The sequence below is a fragment of the Aspergillus lucknowensis genome, assembly GCF_044049455.1.
Source record: "Aspergillus lucknowensis strain CBS 449.75 chromosome Unknown BJX67scaffold_86, whole genome shotgun sequence".
NCBI lineage: Eukaryota > Fungi > Ascomycota > Eurotiomycetes > Eurotiales > Aspergillaceae > Aspergillus > Aspergillus lucknowensis.
Window position 1 is genome coordinate 52,888 of NW_027263630.1, and position 19,391 is coordinate 72,278.

The following is a 19,391-nucleotide window of genomic DNA, read 5'->3' on the forward strand; positions in this document are numbered from 1 at the left end:
CAAATGCGTTCTCCGATTCCTGAAATTAACGTCAGACAGGCAATGTAGAAAAGGATGTAGTAACAGAGAATCCAATGACTGATTTTTCTCGAGCTTTATATACATGATACAGCGTTCCTTCTTGGGCTTTCTGCTTGTCTATTTCCCCACGGGGATAATCCATACACACGCGGGGTGTGGGGAATCTCTTGGCTCGTACAACAGTCATTATTGGATAATGTAGATTTTCAACGAAGCAGATGCGGGTATGCATTCGGAACCGGGATGTTCTACATCCACCTGCGCTTAATATCTGCTCTGCATCCGGATTGCTATATCCATGTTCTATATCCGCTATATCCGCCGCCTACATCCACACCATACAATAACAACCTATCGCAATATTTGGTCATGTAGGAGCGCTGTATTTCCATATCTCTGCTTGAATGCTTGTTCTTTAGAACACAAGAGCCTTTTCTATTTTGTTTCACTGAATCTACTAAGATGACAAATATTCACACTCATCAATCCCATGGTATTGCCGCCCAAGCTCTGAGCGACATCCTCGACGATCTCAGTATCCCTCATCCCACCGAGGGAAACGGTCCACGTGTCAAATTCACAGGCACAATTCCACCCCCACAACAAACAAAGAGCGAAAAGATATGCCTCTCGCTTGTCGGAGGAATTCCAGCGCTCGCCTGCGCAGTCACCGCCGCACAGATCTTTGAAGCACGCGGAGGCGACCAGCAAACTATTGAAATTGATCTTCGTCGAGGCCATAACTATATCGATCCTGATATTGGTATGACCCCTTCGCTCAATGGACAAGAGATAACCTTGGATGTAGTTGCTGGAAACCCATTCTCGAGAAATATCTTCGAGACTCGGGATGGGAAGTGGGCAGTCCTTAGTGCTGTGTATGTGGATTTAGCATATCAGTGGACCGCATTACTGGAATGTTCGATGACGGAGAGCGGAGTTAGGGAAGCCGTGAAGAAATTGGATGCTTCTGGTGTGTGAACCGATTTGACAAGTAGCTACTGCAGACAGATACGCCGATACTGACATGCAAACTAGATCTCGAAACCCTAGCAGCCAAGGCTCATATGCCTATGGCGATCTGTCAGCCCGAAGTAGCCTGGACCAATCATCCACAGGGTTCGCACATGGCAAAGCTCCCGATCGTCCCTGTGAAAGAATGGGCAGGTAACAATAATGACACTCATCGTCCTAGACCTTCAGAGGCCGGTCTCTCTAGAAACCCTTCGCGTCCTCTTTCCGGCCTAAAAGTCATCGCCGTCACCCATGCCATCGCTGGCCCAGCTACCGGCCGAACTCTTGCCGAACACGGAGCCTCAGTTCTCCAAGTGATGTTTACACACGGCTTTGAGCATGCTTTCGTCTATACATACGCAAACCTAGGCACCGCATCCACCCGCCTGAACCTCAATCGAGAGTCGGACCGCGCTCGCCTTTGGACACTCGTACGTGGCGCCCACGTCTGGATCGACAGTTACCGCGAAGGAGCAATCAGCAAGTTCGGCTTTTCTGACGACGAGATCAGAAAAGTCAACCCGGGTATGATTATCAGCCACGTTCGCTGCTACGGGACTTCTGGCCCCTGGGCGTGGAAACCCGGCTTTGACATGCAGGGTAGCGCGTCGAGCGGGCTAATGTATCTCATGGGCCAGGGAGTCGGCGATGGGCGACCGCAATGGCCGCCTGGTATGGTGATCAACGACTACACAACCGCGTATTTTGGTGCGCTGGCGATTATGGGTATTATTTTACGCCGGTGTAAAGGTCAGAGCACCTGGAGCCAAGGGTGGAGTGTTTCACCTAGTCTTTGTGGGACGGCAATGGGCATCTTGAAGTTCTTTAAAACGAGTATGCTTCCCATTGCAGACTCAGAGGCTAGTGTCGACTCTGCCCTTCCGCCAGAGACACTGGAGAGCGAGACGCCGTTGGGCTACCTGCGGACCTTGGCGCCGCTTCCAAAAATGAGCGTTACTCCTCTTCGCTATGAGCATGGTCTCCTGATGACTATGGGATCCGCCAGGCCCGTTTTTCCTGGGTATGATGATGGATACGATGTGACCAAGTTGACCCCGTGGAAAAAGCAGGAAATTATTGGTCACCTTGGGGTCGCCGTGACCGGAAAGTTGGAAAATTTGAGGGCCCTGGGAGCTCTTGAGAGGGATGCAATGAACAAAAGATGATAGTCTTCTTAAAGTCTGTTTTTGATACTGTACGTACACAGTCGTCTTCGTAATCGCCTTGACTAATATATACTGAGAAACTAAATCAATTATTGAGCGGACTGCGATGTGCAGGGAAGTGGTTGAGTGACGGGAGGAGGGAAAGAGGAGCCACAGATGTAGCGTGTGTATGGTAGTTTCGTGTAAAATACATCACTCGCAGTTCAATTGTATGGTAAAATACACAGCCTATTATGGAAAGTGGTCTGAAATGGAGCCTGGATGACCTGATCCAATCAGGGCTCACAAATGACGGACTTATTTTCCGGGAATGAAGTCGCAAGAGTGTGGAGGTTTAACTGATTTCGAAAACTACTGTACTGGAAAAGAAAGTTTGTGTGTCTTGGGGTAGGGAACCTGTTCTAGAAAATTCTCTGTACATCTCCTTGTCCCTTCAAGAGATAGAGTCCGATTCGAACTAGGCAGGGCCTCCATGGGGTTGAAGTCAATGCATTCAATACGCCTCGTGAGGCACCTCTTTTATTTACTTTTGCTGTGAAATCAAGACAACGGGCTCGATGTTCTTTGTCCAGCATAGGAACCTTGGTTGAAGCCGGGAGGTGGCCCCTCTGAGGCCTCATCCAAATAGGGAAGGTCGTGTCGATGCTAGAAAATCAAGTCTGTATAGGTACATATACGTAAATTAACTTAAGAGAAATGCCATGACATAAAGACGTACAACCCATAACAAACCATAAATCACTCTTCCATTTTCCCAAAAAAAGAAGAAAAGAGATCACCCAACCCACCGTCTCGCACTGAAAAACACCCGTCCCCAGGGCCCAATGTCTCCCCACTCCTCTGCCTTCGCAGGCAACCAGGACGCAATACCATTCAGCACGGTACGCTCAGGATGAGGCATAATGGCTAACACGCGGCCATCCACGCTCCGCACACCCGCAATTCCCTCGGGGCTGCCGTTAGGGTTGAACGGGTACTTCATGGTCGGCTTTAGAGTCGCGTTGTCGACGTACTGGATGGGAGCAAGGCCCCGGGCAACGAGGGAATCGGGGTCCGTATTTGACGAGGTAAAGGAGGCGCGGCCTTCGCCGTGGGCGACGGCGATGGGGAAGGAGGAGCCGTGCATGCCGTGGAGGAAGACGGAAGGCTTCGACGGGTTGGGGTCGGAGATGCGGACCATTGCGACGCGGCCTTCGTATTGTTCTGAGGCGTTGCGCTCGAAGGTAGGCCAGCCCTCGGCACCGGGGATGAGGGACGAGAGACGGGAGAGGAATTGGCAGCCGTTGCAGACACCGAGGGTGAAGGTGTCTGGGCGGGAGAAGAAGGATTGGAATTCGGCGCGGGTGCGGTCGTGTAGAAGGACGGATTTAGACCAGCCCTGGCCGGCGCCGAGGACGTCGCCGTAGGAGAAGCCGCCGCAGGCTGCGAGGCCGACGAAGGAGGATAGGGAGACGCGGCCGGAGATGATGTCAGTCATGTGGACGTCTATGGCGGCGAAGCCGGCGGTGTTGAAGGCGAAGGCCATTTCGGCTTGGCTGTTGACACCTTGTTCGCGGAGGATAGCGACGCGGGGCTTATTGGCGAAGGGGGACATGGAGGTTAGGCTGGTGATGAAGGGTTGGGCGCGGTCCTTGGGGTCGAACGTTGGGTTCCAGGAGAGACCAGGGTCGGCGTCGTCGAGGATGTTGGCGAATTCTTGGTCGGCGCAGGCGGCGTTGTCGCGCATCTTCTGCATGTGGTATGAGGTGGAGGCCCAGGTTTGCTGGAGGTTGGCGCGGGTATTGCGATATACGACGCTGGCCTTGTAGTAGATGGCGAGATTTTGTTTAGGTCTCTCGGAGACTCGACCGATCTTGTGGATGAGGCCGGCGGGGGGACCGCAGGTAGCGAAGCATGAACGGAATTGCATCTCGTGTTCCTTACGGACCTGGAAGACGGCTCCTAGCTCTTCATTAAATAGGGTCTCCACGAAACTGCTGGTGCTGAGGTTGGGGCAGATATTGTCGAGAAGGATCTCCACACCGCAGCGACCAGCAAACATCATCTCAGCGAGGGTTGTGAAAAGACCACCGTCTGAACGGTCGTGGTACGCTAGCACAATGCCCGCATCCTGAAGCTGTTGTGTCGCATCGAAGAAGTCCCTGAAGATCTCGAGGTCGCGAATGTCAGGGCACTCTGAGCCCACTTGGTTAAAGACTTGGGCAAGAGCAGATCCGCCGAGAGCCTTCCGTCCGAACGACAAATCGACAAACATGAGCACGGTATCACCGACGTCCTCGGGGTGGCGGAGAGCTGGGGTCCAGGTCTTCCGGTAGTTCTCTACAGGTGCAAAGGCGGATATCACTAGGGACATTGGTGCAGTAACTTCCTTTGCTCCGCCCGTTTCATCCTTCCATTTCATCTTCATAGACATAGAGTCCTTACCGACAGGAATGCTGATACCGAGCCTAGGGCACAGATGCATACCAATCGCCTCGACTGCTTCATAGATAGCAGCACCCTCTCCGGGATGGCTACTGGCGGACATCCAGTTTGCGGAAAGCTTCACGCGGCTCAGGCGGTCGACAAGATCGGCAGCGGCGATGTTCATAAGCGATTCGGCAACGGCCATGCGGGCAGACGCCCCAGGAGAGATCAGTGCAAGAGTAGGTTTCTCGCCCATCGCCATTGCCTCGCCTGTCTTCAAGTCTTGGACAAGTGCGGTGGCAGTGACAGCGACATCGGAAACTGGAGTCTGCCAGCGGCCAACCATCTGATCGCGGGCAGTGAGACCACCAACAGTTCGGTCGCCAATAGTGATGAGGAAAGACTTGGAGCCGACGGCAGGAAGAGACAGGACCCGTTTGGCGGCTTCACCAATAACCTCCGCACGGTTAGTGGCAAGCGAAGGAAGATAAGTGGTGAGACTAGAGTCCACAGCGGGTAGCTTCAATTTGCGAGAGTCCACAGTCCGAGTCATCCTTGGGGGCTTTCCGAAAAGCACCGAGAGTGGCAGGTCGATCACCGTTGGATGTTCCTTGGACTCCCTGTCGAGGAGAATCAGTTTCTTCTCCTCCTCTGATGTACCGCCTCCACGGCCGACGACGGAGAAACCACAGCGTTCACGGTGGCAGATGGCGGTAAATTTGTTCATACTCTCCTCACCAATCGCCATAACATATCGTTCCTGTGCCTCACAGCACCAGATCTGCATAGGGCTCATACTCCTATCAGCGCTGTCAATCTCACGTAGCTCGAAGGTGGCACCCAGTCCTGAATCATGGATCAGCTCGGGCAGAGCGTTGGAGAGACCACCAGCGCCAACGTCGTGAATGAACTTGATCGGGTTGTTTTCTCCCATGGAAACACAGGCATTGATAACTTCCTGGGCCCTCCGTTGGACTTCCGCATTGCCTCTCTGCACACTTGCGAAGTCGAGGTCGACGGATCCTTCGCCAGAGGTGATACTAGAGGCGGCACCCCCACCAAGGCCGATGAGCATAGCAGGGCCACCCAAAACAATAAGGAAAGCGCCAGGTTTCACAGCATCTGGTTTTTTGATGGCATGTTGGGGTCTAACTGTTCCGACACCTCCAGCGATCATGATGGGCTTATGGTATCCTCGCAGCTCCTTCTGGCCGTTTCCAACATCAATTTCCGTGAGTAAGGTACGGAAGTATCCAGAGATGCATGGCCGACCAAACTCGTTGTTGAAAGCAGCGCTTCCGATTGGTGCTTCTAGCATGATGTCTAAGCTGCTAGCGATATGGTTGGGCTTACCGACATTCAACTCCCAAGGTTGTTTCAAATCGGGAATAAGGAGATCGGAAACACAGTAACCTGCGAGACCGGCCTTGGGTTTCGAGCCCCGTCCAACAGCCCCCTCATCACGAATCTCACCACCGGAGCCAGTTGCGGCACCTGGGAAGGGCGACACCGCTGTTGGGTGGTTATGTGTCTCTACCTTGGCGAGGAAGTGCACGATCTCCTTCGTATGGCTCCATTCACCGGTCGTAGAGTTAGGGGCCCAGAAAGAAGACTCAAATCCCTCCAATACAGCAGCATTGTCGCTGTATGCACTGACAGTATATTCGGGGCTCTTCCTGTGTGTATTTCGGATCATGGAAAACAGGCTATTTGGCATCTCCATTCCATCGATCGTCCAGGACGCATTGAACTGCTTATGGCGACAGTGTTCCGAGTTAACCTGGGCAAACATGAATAGCTCGACGTCGGTGGGGTCGCGGGCCAGCGGGCCATTTGGGCCGTAGGCTTCGGCAAGGTAATCGATCTCAGACGCCTCCAATGCCAATCCCAGCCGCTTGTTTGCATCCTGTAAGACTTCCTTCGGTGATTTATCGCTGCCGCTGAGGGGAATGGTTTCGAGGGGTAACGGGCTGTGCTCAGAGAACATCAGCTGCAGCTCAGGCTCATCCTGGCTGATCAACTGGGTCATCCGGTCATGAAGAACGTCTTTAAATCCCGGACTATACTCTCCATTCTCAGGGCGTAGACATGAGATCTTTATCCCCCGCTCGATGCGCCTCACATACTTGCCCAGGCCGCAGACATACGCGATACCCGTGGCTTGCGAGCTCCATGGCGAGATGGTTCCGGTTCGGGGGCAAACGTAAAAAACATCGAATTCACCATCTTCCACGCTAAACGATGGGGGAATATCGGTAATGTCGCCATAGCGAAGGAGCTGTTCGAGGACGTCTTGTTGGAATGCCGGTAAACGCTCAGTGGTGTGGACGTAATGGATCCATTGGGCACGAACGTCCAATGCACCCATGGAAGCGGCGATAGCACGACCTCGAGAGCGAGAAAACGCAACGGAGCCGGGAAGGGCGAGGTATGACGAGTCAAAGGACGTGAAGGCCATGGTGAGACCGCACAGAGGCAACCTAATGGCTCAACGCGGTGAAGGGTAGGCGGGAGAAGGCAAGGAGCCGAAAGTTAGAAAACGATCGAAGCCTCGACAGAGAGGAGGGCAACAAGACTCCTCTGGGAGCGAGCTCCGACCGATTGAGGGTTCAACAAGGAGGTTTGAGCTGGACTGCTCGTTGAGTCTGTCTGGGGAAAATTCATGACTCCTCCTCGAAAAGCGGCACAGGAAGCCCCGCGCTAGTCCCTTCTCGGCTTATCTCTTATCAGTCACGTGTTTATGCCCCAGGCAGCACACGAGGCTCCAAGGTCAATGGAGCGTCTTACCGAACAAGGTGATATGCTCCGAGTGCGAACAGCCGAATGCCAAGACTCTAATCCGAAACTTTGCCGAAGGGTGTCCGAGAGCTGAGCAACAGAAGCTTCGCCTGGCGATAATCTCACTTTGAAGTATTTGTTGATGGAAAATGTGGATTAGGCTTCTTTTTTGAGACTCCGCGAGCAGATGATGGCATTGATGGCACACACCGAACTGCACCTACGTGAGACCGCAGCCAGATCGGTTTGTCAATCTCTCAGAGCTTCACTGCTTCTCTTTTCCTTCGACTGTACCTTATGCTTTGCTCTTGTTACTACGGTTCTGCTTGCCGTTGGAGCTCTGACAGTAGGGCCTGCCTCGTAGCATATTTCCTGATTCGGCTAGCGGGTGGCGTCCCGATCGGGAAACCGAGGGGGTTGTCCTGGCACTCTCGGGCCGAGCCCAGCTGCTATGTGGAGTATGGGTATAGAAATTCTTTTCTTTTTCCCGTTGGCTTAATCTGTTGGCTGACAATTCCAGCCCATAGCGAGATAGTAGCGAACTATATAAGAGCCGCTCAGCACCCAGCTCATTCTATATTTTCTGGCAGCAGGAAACGATCTCTACACATGCTCCGCCGATATGCAAGCACCACCACATACGGGCCACCATGACAATACACTCTCCCAAGTCCTATCTCTCGGCTCTGCCAGAGGAGAGGTGAACCCTACCGACCTGCCCTTCCGCACCTTGACGGCTGACGCCAACATCGAAGAATATGTTAACGAAACCCCGGCCGGCGAAATCGTGAAGTCAGTTCGCTCCGCTAAAGGTCAGATAGAGGACTGGAAACTCGTTACATTTAAGATTGATGATCCGGAAAACCCAAAAAACTGGCCAAAATGGAAGAAGTGGTATGTGACTATGGTGGTTGCGTTCACATGCTTCGTCGTCGCCTTTGCGAGTAGTGTCATTACGGCCGATATCGAAGGCCCCATGGAAGACCTTGGGGTTGGTCGGGAGGTGAGTCTTGTCGTCGTGACGGTCTTTGTTGTCGGATTTGGTGTCGGTATGTTATCGTCCTATTGATCGTCGAGAGTGTGTACTAACTATTCAGGCCCCATGGCGTTTGCTCCCATGTCCGAAATGTTTGGTCGCCGTCCTGTTTACGCTATAACACTGCTCTTTGCTGTCATATTTATCATCCCTTGCGCTGTTGCTCAGAACATTGGTACTTTGATCGTGTGTCGAGCGATTGATGGCATCGCATTCAGTGCCCCTATGACTCTGGTTGGTGGTACGCTTGCAGATATGTGGAAGAACGAAGAGCGTGGTGTCCCAATGGCTGCATTCTCTGCCAGTCCCTTCCTGGGTCCCGCTATCGGTCCTCTTGCAGGTGGCTACCTTGCCGACGCAACAAACTGGCGATGGCTCTACTGGTTGACGTTAATCCTCTCATTCGTTGCTTGGGTTCTGATCACCTTTACTGTCCCTGAGACCTCGGCCCCTGAGATTTTGAAGAAAAGAGCAAAAAAGCTGAGGAACACGGAGAATGACCCCAAGTACGTCACCGAGACCGAACTCGACGCCAGACCAATTGGCGAGCGGCTGCGCGTCTTCTTACTTCGTCCTTTTCAGCTCCTATTCATGGAGCCAATCGTTCTGTTTATTTCACTCTACATGTCCGTTCTCTACGGCCTCCTGTATATGTTCTTCGTGGCCTATCCCATCATATACGAAGGCGGCAAGGGCTGGAGCGCCGGCTCAACTGGTCTCATGTTCATCCCACTTGCCATTGGAGTCTTGTTGAGTGCCGCCTGCGCTCCGTTCGTGAACAAGCACTACCTTTCTCTATACACGAAGTACGGCGGCAAGCCCCCCGCCGAGAGTCGCCTCATCCCAATGATGCTGTCCTGCTGGTTCATTCCGGTTGGGCTGTTCATTTTTGCCTGGACATCGTATCCCAACCTACACTGGTTTGGACCGGCGATTGGTGGTTTCCCAGTTGGATTCGGATTTATCTTCCTCTACAATTCTGCCAACAATTATCTTGGTAGGTGCCTAACTTCCAACACATTGGTTACTCGCTAACACTGTCTAGTTGATACGTACCAACATCAGGCTGCCTCTGCCCTCGCGGCAAAAACCTTCCTTCGCTCGATGTGGGGTGCCTCTACTGTCCTGTTTACCGAGCAGATGTATGCGCGACTCGGCGATCAATGGGCGAGCTCGCTGCTTGCCTTCCTTGCTCTCTCCTGCTGCGCGATTCCCTACGTTTTCTATTTCAAGGGTGCTTCCATCCGCCGCTTCTCACGGTTTGCTTTTGCCGATGATGAGGAGCAGGCTAATCCAAAAGCCTAACTCAACTTATGCCCCGAAGACTCCTTGACTTGTCTACTCTACCACGGTATTCTGTTTGGCACTACGTGTCTTTTGTTCCGCGTCACATAGGAAGAGGTAGACTCGAGGCACACAATACATGATGTGCGTATAATAATACATATAGAAAGCAGAAATGACAATCAGCCAGAAAGATAGAGCAGGCGTAAACACCTTTCGACAACATTTAGGGCTAGCCTAGTGACGTCATCCCCCGAGCTCAGAGTTAACATCACGTGAGCGTTAGCTGAGTAATCATTCCGCTCCCTGTCTTTCGCGCGTCAGTCGACGACAATAAAGATCCTCGCGGTTGACAAACTCTCAATCCTCACGCACGAAGATTCAGCTGGCGCCGGAATTCGAACGGCTTAATTGACTGATATTGCGTCGACATCCCCTTCAACGCATGCACGCCAACGCCCCGAAAGAATCACCCGCGCCCGCAGTCAAGGCTCTCCGCAGGCTCTCCGCCCTCCCTTCCATGAAATGCAGGGAGATTAGAAACACCCAATTGCAGGCGGAGGACGAATTAGAATCGAAATGCGTGTTTCGAGCCACTAATTTCACTCCGGGATAACTTCTCTCCGCTCTTAGAGTAAACCGCCGATGTCGTTCTCACAGTCTGTGTCCGCGCGGGGATCCAGGTCTGGGCTGGACTTGGGTGGTGGTGGTGGTGGTGGTGGAGGATCGTCCAAGCCAGTCACCGATCTACCGCAGGCACAAGTCGACGCGATTATCCGGGCCAAGCGCAAGGCCCGCCAGCCGAAGGCATGCTACCCGTGCCATACGCGGAAGGTGAAATGTGACCGGAACCTGCCGTGTGATGGGTGCGTGAAGCGGGATCATGCGGAGCTTTGTTCGTACGAGCGGCCGTCGAAGCGGCGGATTATGGGGGACGAGGGGACGAGGGGGTGTACGGATGATGCGGCTACCGGGAGGACGTCCGTTTTAGGGGGAGGGGCTGGGGAGGGTGTGGCGCACTTTGATAGCCCCGGACACCAGGAGCAGGAGCTTGGGATGAGTAGTCGGACAAGCCACGGGGCGGGTGGCGGTCGGGTATCAATTGCGCGTGAGGACTGGGATAATGTTCGGACACGGTTGAGGGAGATGGAGCAGACGCTGGCGAATATGCGGGCTGGGTTGGACAAGGCGCATGAGGATGGATTGGCCGCGAATGTGGAACCGGGGAGCGTGCAGAGTCCTGATGCAAGTAGCCGTTCCAAGGGCGTGTCGCCGGAGCGAGAAGGGATCCATGCGCCGAACATGTTGGGCGAAGGGACTGTTCATCTGGGGTCGAGATCTGTGCTCGCATATATTCTGAACAACAAATCCAGCTCCGATCAGTTGCAGGCGCTGCTGGAAGGTGGGATATTGCCCAAGCTGGGTCTTGACAATGAGTCTGCGACGTATCCGTTTGTCGATCTGTGGTCGTCCGATATGTCTACCTTTGACATCAGCGCTGTCTGCTACGCTCTTCCGCCAGATCTAGAATGCAAGAAGTGAGTTCTGACGTCGTTTATGGGAATTCCGCTAACATTTGTAGATTGTTCTGTTACTACCGAGACATCGCTGGCGCTATCTACCCTGTTCTTGAAGACGTAGTGCAGTTCGAAAGGAACCTCGATTTTATGTTACGCAACAGAGCTGCCACTGGTGGAGTTTACCGAGCAGATAATGATCAGGCGCAAAGGCCATTTGGAATCTCCATTGCCTTCCTGGGCCTACTTTTTGCTATCCTAGCATCTGGATGTCAATCGTCCGATTTACCTGGCAAGGAGCGCGAGCTCACTTCACAAGTTTACGGTACGTGGTGTCCGACCTCAGCTCTGCAAATGCTGACCAGATAGTGTGCTGCTCTTACCAATGCCTTCGAATGACCAACTTCCTCTCTCAACCGACAATAGAAGCTATCCAAACTTTGCTCGTGATTGGAAATGTCTTGTCCTATAACATGAACCCGGGGATATCCTATGTCCTACTTGGTGAGTACCCTGTCCATCGGTTACCACTCAGCTAATAATTTAGGCATGGCACTTCGAATGGGCCTGGCCCTTGGACTGCACGTCGACTCGAGCCACTTCTCTCCCACCGAGTGTTATCGCCGAAGACACGTATGGTGGTCAATGGCCTGGCAGGATAGCCACTTCTCACTTTCCTACGATCGCCCATCCACCACCGCCATAAGTCAACCAGGACTCGCATACCGCGAAGACTCCAGACCCGGAGAACGCTCTTACTTCGAAACTCTCTGCAACGTAATCAAGCTCGTCCTCGAAGTCGTCCGCAGCCGCATGCTCAGCCCACACTCCCAAATGTCCTGGAAAACCATCCAAGGCTTCAAAGAGCGCATCCAAACAATCATAATCGAAGCAGCGCCCTCCCTCCGCGACCCAAAATACTGCACAACCCCTACCGAACACCTCCAATGCGCCGTCCTGAAACTCCACTCCTCCTACTTCTCCTCCGAGCTCTGCAGGCCAGCGCTCAAATCCACCGCCGACTCCCACGACCCCGCAACCGCCCGCATGCGCGCCGATTGCCTCGACTACCTCATGACAACCGTCGAAGCCTACATCGAAATGCACGCCGTTAGCTCCCACGCCTCCCGCTCCTGGATCAGCCTGCAGCGCGCAATAAGTTCCATCTTCCTCCTCGCCGTCACCGAGGAATCAAAAGCAGACCCCCGCTTCTGGACCCTCCTGCGCAAACTCAAGGCCATCGTCAGTGAACGCGCAAACGCCGAATTCGACTACGTCTCGTCCTCTACAGCAACAACTGCGCCAGCTGACCCTACATCCCTCACACCCTCAACCACCACCACTGGTCCCTCTACCACATCCACAGCACACCCACGATCAACAGACCGTAACGCCCACTTCAAAACCTCCCCCGCCACCGCCCCCGTAGCAGCAGACACCCAAACCCAATGGGCAAAGCCACTAACAAAGACCCTCCGCGCCCTCGAGAAACTCGAAGCAGCCTTCCACCAGACAACCCGCCCCTCACCCTCCTCAGCCTTCACAACCACCGGCAGCGGAGCCTCGCCACCCTACCTTCATCCCGTCTCCACATCTAGGCCAGCCTCGATGTCGACGGGGTATCCCGCCGCGAGTGTGGCTGCGCCTGCGACTGCAAATCCAAATCCGAATTCAAATGCGAATGCGAATGCGAATACTTTCGCTCCCATGTCGACGGCGTCGTCGACATCGGCGGTGACGCCGGAGAGCTCGACGAGCGGGGAGTGGAGTATCCCGGATATCCTGGGTCGGGCGCAGGAGTATATCCATCCGCCGTTGTGGAGCTGAAATGGTTCCCCATCTGGATTTCTTTCTTTCCTTCCTTCTTTCTTTCTTCCTCGCTTGCTCTCTATTGCTGAGGAGGGTATGGGGATGGGCGGACTGGCTGGATGGAGTATTTGTAGATGGTCATGGGTTGGAGTTGTTGTATTCCAATTGTGTCATCTTATATTTACCCTGTTGGTATGATAAGACTCATACTGAGTAAGAATGGTACTTATTATATAGTGACTATGGACATTTTTGTGAGTATGAACAATCATAACATAGCGTGAATCCATGACAAGTATTATATCCTCCTCAAACCACTCAAATCCAACTCGTTCCAGCAAAATTAGTATCGGACCCGAGGTGGGACGAGCTCCCCAAACCCAATTGAAGACTGTCCTGCATTATCTCGCCCCCACCTGTCCGATAAATTTTTCTGCAGTGGTGTGAAATGTTAGTAAACCCTCGCGGGCAGAACCTCCCCTACACACTCGCCAAATCCAACCCCACTCCCCTCCGCGCCAACAACCGCACTCATCCTAACCACATCCCCATCGCGCAAATAGACCCTCTCGCTGCCATCAACAAGCTTCACGGTCTCCTTCCCACCTTTCGTACTCTCCAAAAGACAGCCGAACGAGCCGTCCACGGGCCCACTTACCGTCCCAGTCCCCAGGAGATCACCGGTACGTAGGTCGCATCCGGAGCTGGCGAGGTGAGCAGCCATTTGGCGGTGCGACCAGAAGAGGTCTTTGGCGAGGGACGTGGCGATTGTTGATGCGTGGATTTCGTCCTTCTTTGTCTCGTTGGAGGGGTGGAGTAACTCGACACTCATGTTGATGTCGTAGTTGAAGTCTCGCTCCTCTTGTAGATGGTCGGGGAGGGTGACGCGAGGTTCTGGGCCGGGTGCTTTGAACGGGGAGAGTGCATCGATCGTGACGATCCAGGGCGATATGGTGCTTCCAAAGGCTTTGCCGTTCAACGGGCCTAGGGGTATCATTTCAAGACCTTGGATGTCACGGGCTGTTCTTGCATATTAGCCAAAAGATCAGCCTAAACGGCTAAGAAGAGGCGGGCGCACCGCTCCAGTCGTTCAGAATCACAAAACCGAAGATATGTTCTTCTGCATCTTTTGCTTTCACGCATTTCTCACGCTCGAGCGGTCGTCCGATGACGGCGCCGAGTTCCATTTCGTAGTCTAATGCACGAGAGGGACCGTATATAACGGTTTTTGGTGTTGGAGAGGTACGGTCGTAGAAGTGTCCGTTCGGCCGAATAATTGGGGTCCCAGAGACGGCGACCGTTGATGCGCGTCCACCGTAGCCGATGGGGAAATGGAAGAAGCCGGGGGGTGGAGAGGGGTCGTTTAGGATGGCGCGGCCGGCGTTTTGAACGTGGTTGAGGGAGCAAGAGAAGTCTTCATTGTTAGTTTGTTTCTGGGACTCGGAATGGCGGAAGGGAGATTTACCAGTGAAACCCCCAATTGAGACAGGGAGGTGCATTGTCACCGCGGTGATATCTGCTGTTGAGTTTGCGGGGAGTGATTCGACGCCGGGTTGAAGAGCGGATTGCAGGTGAGTTCGAACGGCAGCATGGATGGAATTTGGAAGTGCAGCGAAGGCGTTTAAGGTGTGCTCTGCGAAGATATTATTAGGAAGGGAGGAGACGCCGTTGAAAAATCCGGACTTTTGAAGCGCGCCGAGGAAGATGACGGTGTTATGAAGACGGGTGGCGCATTGCTGCGGATGAACGGGGGAGGAAGCGACCCCGTAGGGAAGGTTATTGAGCGAGAAGTGGTGACTATATTCTGGGGATGTCATTCTGGTTCTCAAAATGCTGTTACAATTGAATTCAAAGTCTGGTGTTGCCGAGGGTTGGAGATTAAGTATCGCGCTCCCCACAATCCGGGATTGTCCACATCCCGAGCGTGGGGTGGCAGTGGATCGGATCTTCATCTCGGAAACAACCAGCACTCGCAAGTTCGGCGCCCAATCAAACACCAGATTTCAAAGAAATGCGGCCCGGGCCGTTTAGAATGAAAGAGATGGCCGGCAATGTAGCCAAGCTTCAAACTCAAGCCAGGACGAGAAATCACGCTCGAGAAATCGGTGAGGCCGAACTTCATGAGGCGATGTTGACGGATCTTGCTGGTTGGAAGGAGCACGACGTTCCTTGTAATCCAGATCAAAGTCAACGCCTGCTTTTTTACACACATAGATCAAGCCATCTAGCTGTTCGAAGTGGGAAAATACACGTCCCATTTCCGTTTCGTGGTAACAGACGGTGATCTTCCGTAGGTTGGGGAATTTCTGCTTCCGAACAAGAAGCATCTCATTTAAGCCGTCGACCAGTGTCTTGAGGTACACTTCGGAAGAGTAAGATACAAAGAGGCTCTCCAAACTTTTTGGGAGCGTATCGACGAGCGATGTTTTTAGGCGCTGCTTGTTGTCCGAGAGGTCGAGAAGGTTGGGAGCCCGAATGGAGAGCTCGGTTAAACGGTTGAAAACCGCAAACGATCCGAACCAGCGGTCGTAGGACTGGCGCGGGGTGAACCCTGCTGAGATGTAAGCTATGTTAAGAAAAAGGCAAGGGTGGTGTAGCCCGACCAAGACGGGAGTTTTCTTGCAGACCGGAGGCACTGTCGAGGGCATCGTCATATGCCAGGCCCAGAGAGTTCAAATTCAGAACCTCAAGGCTGTTTGTTTGACTCAGCAAGGGAATGTAGAACTCTTCTCGGAGCAACTGATCCTTTGGCGCACCAAATGGATCATTGTAGAGGTTCGTGAATGAGAACCTTTTGAGATTTGTACATGAGGTAATGTAAGCAGGCATTTGGAAGCCTTCGCTACAGGTGCACTCAAGGTTGATTTCCTCGACGGTTGAAGAAGTTGGAGCAGACAGATCGAATTCGACCCTGGACTTGAAACCGACCGTGGAAGAGTAGCCACCGTCAACAATTCCGCGAGCGGAAACACTTCGGATGGAAGGGAGATGGAAGAATGGGAAGAGATCCTGGGATGGATTGAGAAACCTCACGTCTGGTAGCTCAAGAACCACCCTTTGTAGGCGTTGAAGCGCAGGCTTTGGTCCGCCAATGCGAGTGGCAGCGCGCAAGACGGTGCGGCGGATGTAAGAGGGGATGGGGGGATACTCAATGCGCAAGTCGACGAGATTTTCTAACAATGTGAGGAGAAGAGCGCCCCAGTGGTCGCCCATTCCCAAAACGAGCCCTTTCTCCCATCGGTCGCGTTCGTTGGCAAAGTGGCTGGACTGCTGCACACGGTCTCGAACCCACGAAGAGTAATAATAGGGCTTGCCCACGGATGGCTCCGGGGGGCCTTTGCTCCGCAGGGTCAAGTCGCCCAGAACCAGCCTTTGAACAGTTGGAGCAATCTCGGGGCTTGATTGGAGGGTCCGAGCGAGAAGATCGATGCGGCGGCCTGTCAGGTGAAGGTCTGAGTACACGAGCTGAAAGAAGATGGATCTCAATCGACGGCAGACCCGGAGAAGCCTGGGTCGTTGTGAGGGCTCCAGAGCATGACAGATGAGGAGGAGGACCTCAACAGGAAGATGCAGCATCTCGTGTTGGTGGACTGGGAGGGGGAGGGGGAGAGGGAGAGAGAGAGGAGGAGGAGCAGAGGAGAAACAAAGGAAAGACGGGCGGAAGGGGATTGCCTGAGGTTCCAAGGTTTCCAACCGTTGGGATGCCTGGCCCGATTTGTCACCCCCACTTCCCCCCCCACTTCCCCACATGTCGCTGCGGCCTCTGCCTTGTTTTCGTTCTCAGTTGAAAAAGGTTTTCACACTTCGATTTGACTTGAATTCGCAGCGATGCGAACTGGGCAGGTGGAGAGTGGACGGTTTCGCTGAGCTGCTCGCTGCCTGTGCTCATCCCCTCATATGGGCTGCAGCTCATCCCGCGCCCAGCTTACATGTTATGCGGGTAGGCTGGCAACACCTTCAAGTGTCAGGACATGTCAATTCTAACACGAAGAGAATCTCTTAGCCCGACAGGAACATCTCACCCAGCCATCTAAATACAATCTATCCTGTCAAATGCAGCGGACAGCTCATCCACCCTAAGCTCTGGCACTGGCACACACCGGCCATATCTAAACCCTGATCCTGTGTATATCCAACCACACCTGGATCTGCCGTTGGACACACGGGCATTGGAACGAGGATAATCGCATTCGACGACGGACCGAGTGTCTGCAGGATTTGCGGTAGAGACGTCTCTTTATCACATTAGCATTATTCTTTCCGACCATGCTGCAAGACGAACCTGTGGCGAGATAAATAGAGCCCTGGAGTCCCCACTGCTCGCACATCTGCAACGTGTCCGGTCCGAATCCTCCAGATCCTACGATAGCAGGGTCACTGGCACCGCTGGGATTGATGAGACCCCGTTGGACTCGATGTACCACTGCCACTACCACTCATGGTTCCGACAACTCGGTTTGTATCATCATACATAGGCTGAGTCGGTAAAGCACAGAGCGACGCCATCGGATTGATATTGAGGTTATATGACGAACACGCTGGAGCCGGCGGACATTGCAACTCTGCAGCTGGGGAGGAGGCCGGCGGTGATAACGATAACGACGAGGAAGTAGACGATGGCGATGGCTTGACTTCGTACGGGATACACGGCACTGAGTGCCATCCGTGCGGTGTCGCCGCAGCGCGGAGTTCGCTCGCGATGACTCGTTCCTGCGGTTTAGCAATCCGGTCGCGGATCTTCCTCCCTACCACGCCCACAGGACCTCGATTAGGATACGTTCACTCAAGGAAGGACCCTGTCTTAGGATGAGGGTTTGGACACACGATGATTCCTCTGCGAAAGCCGATTCTGCAACCTCCTCCGCTCCGTCGGATCCTGCTTCTGACTCTGACTATCCGCCCTAACGTGCTTCGACGGCATCCTGGGCCATAAACGTATCCATCTATACTGCGGGACATAACCCCATCGACATAGAGGTACTTATATCCAGTACCCCACCTCCTCATCACCACCAGCAGCAGTTAAGCCAGACGCACGCTAAACTCCGAGGTAGCACAGCAGACTGCCCCCCTCCGCACGGCCTCCAAGCATTCACTCGCGTCCTCCAATTTCGCCGCTGAAACTCCGGAGCCTAATGCTGTACATCCTCGCCCATGAACCATGTGCCCATGGGCCGGGTGATTGGCCGGCACGCGGCGCGAGGCGAAGTATTTCGAGCTCTACCTGTGCGACGCCGGAGTTCTGACGATGGCTATGTTTAGGTCCTGCGTCGTGGCACGCGTGCGCGTTATCGATTAGAGGAGCGGGGCGTTGGCTCGGGTGGGTAAGCCATTGAGGTCATCAAGGGTCGGTCGACGCTCGATGCTCGATGCTGACGGGCGCGCTGGGCGGGATTGAAAGCGGCCGGTTGGGTTGGCAACTTAGCATTGTCTATTCTTATATACCGTGGTCACCTGTGGACGCTTCCGTCGTTCACCTAGGTGGGAGTGGCGATGGGTATGGATGGCTGTACATCCGGCAATTACAGACGAGCCTAATGGCGGTATTGACGTTTATCGTATTATTTGCTCATACAGACAGGTCTAGCCGCGAGTTTGACACAATATGGAAGAAAGCATTATCTCGTCTCGGCTGTTCAAGATCGCAAGAGGGAGTTCAAATCGCCCTCGTCAGCCACCCTAGCAATCCTTCAATCCCTGAGGGGAGAATATCTACCTGCACTATCCAAAACCGCCGCCGTGTAGCCCAACATTCCAGCCCCGACTACTATACACCCTGGACACACCATCCCATAACCCAAACCAACACGACCTATCTGACAGTATATGCTAAATACCAATAGCCACTACCAGGTCAATGTTACGAATGATACTTATTTTTACCGGCCCCAAGGTTGGAGGATTACGCTGGTCCTGTCTGTATAAATCCTCGAGTATACTTGTGGTAGTTATACACATCCAGCCAGATAGGGGGAGAGATAGAGAGAAGAGACTAGAGAGAAAGAATAACGGAAGTAACGTACCCAAGAAAACCCACCACACGCACTAAACGTGTCTCCCGAACGAACCTCTAGACCAAAAAAACAAACCAGCCCGTCAGAGCAACAGCGGCAAGGGGTGAGGGCCCGAGACCTCGGAACCCAGACCCCTCTCCCACAGAGACCCCCAGTCTGCCGCAGTTGGCGACTTTGATCCTGAACCTCGCACGCCGCCGAATTCTGCGAGACATGGGGATGGACTCAGACTCGGCGGCCGGGTCGTAGTCTTTAGCAGGGTGAGACTGACCTGTGCGAGGGAAGTAGACACAAACAACAGGAGTTTTCTGTTTTGGGAAGCAGGAGTCCTTTTGGCCGGGGGGGG

General features: G+C 53.6%; 6 protein-coding genes across 6 annotated transcripts; 3 read left to right on the top strand and 3 right to left on the bottom strand.

Annotated features, from left to right (window-relative positions):
• Positions 1–483: 483 nt before the first annotated feature.
• Positions 484–2,201, top strand: BJX67DRAFT_386343 (CoA-transferase family III domain-containing protein; the record flags this gene model as incomplete). The annotated part of the gene is made up of 2 exons (XM_071034049.1): positions 484–994; positions 1,060–2,201. 2 exons carry the CDS (start codon positions 484–486, stop codon positions 2,199–2,201), a joined length of 1,653 nt encoding a protein of 550 aa, XP_070880643.1.
• Positions 2,202–2,580: 379 nt separating this feature from the next.
• On the bottom strand, positions 2,581–6,840 carry BJX67DRAFT_368021 (phosphoribosylformylglycinamidine synthase; the record flags this gene model as incomplete). Its single annotated transcript, XM_071030598.1, has 7 exons — positions 2,581–2,998; positions 3,038–3,045; positions 3,082–3,107; positions 3,138–3,348; positions 3,379–3,404; positions 3,444–3,963; positions 3,994–6,840. Coding segments are annotated over 7 exons (3,660 nt in total), but the record flags the coding sequence as incomplete, so codon positions are not given.
• Positions 6,841–7,973: 1,133 nt separating this feature from the next.
• Positions 7,974–9,915, top strand: BJX67DRAFT_368022 (MFS transporter). Its single transcript, XM_071030599.1, has 3 exons — positions 7,974–8,434; positions 8,483–9,418; positions 9,467–9,915. Exons 1-3 carry the CDS (start codon positions 8,008–8,010, stop codon positions 9,724–9,726), a joined length of 1,623 nt encoding a protein of 540 aa, XP_070880645.1. The 5' UTR covers positions 7,974–8,007; the 3' UTR covers positions 9,727–9,915.
• Positions 9,916–9,949: 34 nt separating this feature from the next.
• BJX67DRAFT_328090 (putative C6 transcription factor) lies at positions 9,950–13,266 on the top strand. Its single transcript, XM_071027458.1, has 4 exons — positions 9,950–11,243; positions 11,288–11,547; positions 11,592–11,726; positions 11,770–13,266. The coding sequence occupies exons 1-4, from the start codon at positions 10,351–10,353 to the stop codon at positions 13,047–13,049; spliced, it is 2,568 nt and encodes an 855-aa protein (XP_070880646.1). The 5' UTR covers positions 9,950–10,350; the 3' UTR covers positions 13,050–13,266.
• Positions 13,267–13,482: 216 nt separating this feature from the next.
• Positions 13,483–14,848, bottom strand: BJX67DRAFT_375841 (fumarylacetoacetate hydrolase family protein; the record flags this gene model as incomplete). The annotated part of the gene is made up of 3 exons (XM_071031756.1): positions 13,483–14,051; positions 14,110–14,445; positions 14,497–14,848. 3 exons carry the CDS (start codon positions 14,846–14,848, stop codon positions 13,483–13,485), a joined length of 1,257 nt encoding a protein of 418 aa, XP_070880647.1.
• Positions 14,849–17,072: 2,224 nt separating this feature from the next.
• On the bottom strand, positions 17,073–17,952 carry xanC (transcription factor xanC; the record flags this gene model as incomplete). Its single annotated transcript, XM_071031757.1, has 4 exons — positions 17,073–17,266; positions 17,314–17,417; positions 17,503–17,776; positions 17,856–17,952. 4 exons carry the CDS (start codon positions 17,950–17,952, stop codon positions 17,073–17,075), a joined length of 669 nt encoding a protein of 222 aa, XP_070880648.1.
• Positions 17,953–19,391: the final 1,439 nt, after the last annotated feature.

Bases quoted from the DNA above. Each gene is read 5' to 3' on its own strand.
- BJX67DRAFT_368022 (XM_071030599.1), top strand. From the start codon at position 8,008: ATGCAAGCACCACCACATACGGGCCACCATGACAATACACTCTCCCAA. The intron at 8,435-8,482 runs GTATGTTATCGT...CTAACTATTCAG, and splicing joins TGTTGTCGGATTTGGTGTCG to GCCCCATGGCGTTTGCTCCC. The intron at 9,419-9,466 runs GTAGGTGCCTAA...AACACTGTCTAG, and splicing joins TTCTGCCAACAATTATCTTG to TTGATACGTACCAACATCAG.
- BJX67DRAFT_328090 (XM_071027458.1), top strand. From the start codon at position 10,351: ATGTCGTTCTCACAGTCTGTGTCCGCGCGGGGATCCAGGTCTGGGCTG. The intron at 11,244-11,287 runs GTGAGTTCTGAC...TAACATTTGTAG, and splicing joins CCAGATCTAGAATGCAAGAA to ATTGTTCTGTTACTACCGAG. The intron at 11,727-11,769 runs GTGAGTACCCTG...CTAATAATTTAG, and splicing joins GATATCCTATGTCCTACTTG to GCATGGCACTTCGAATGGGC.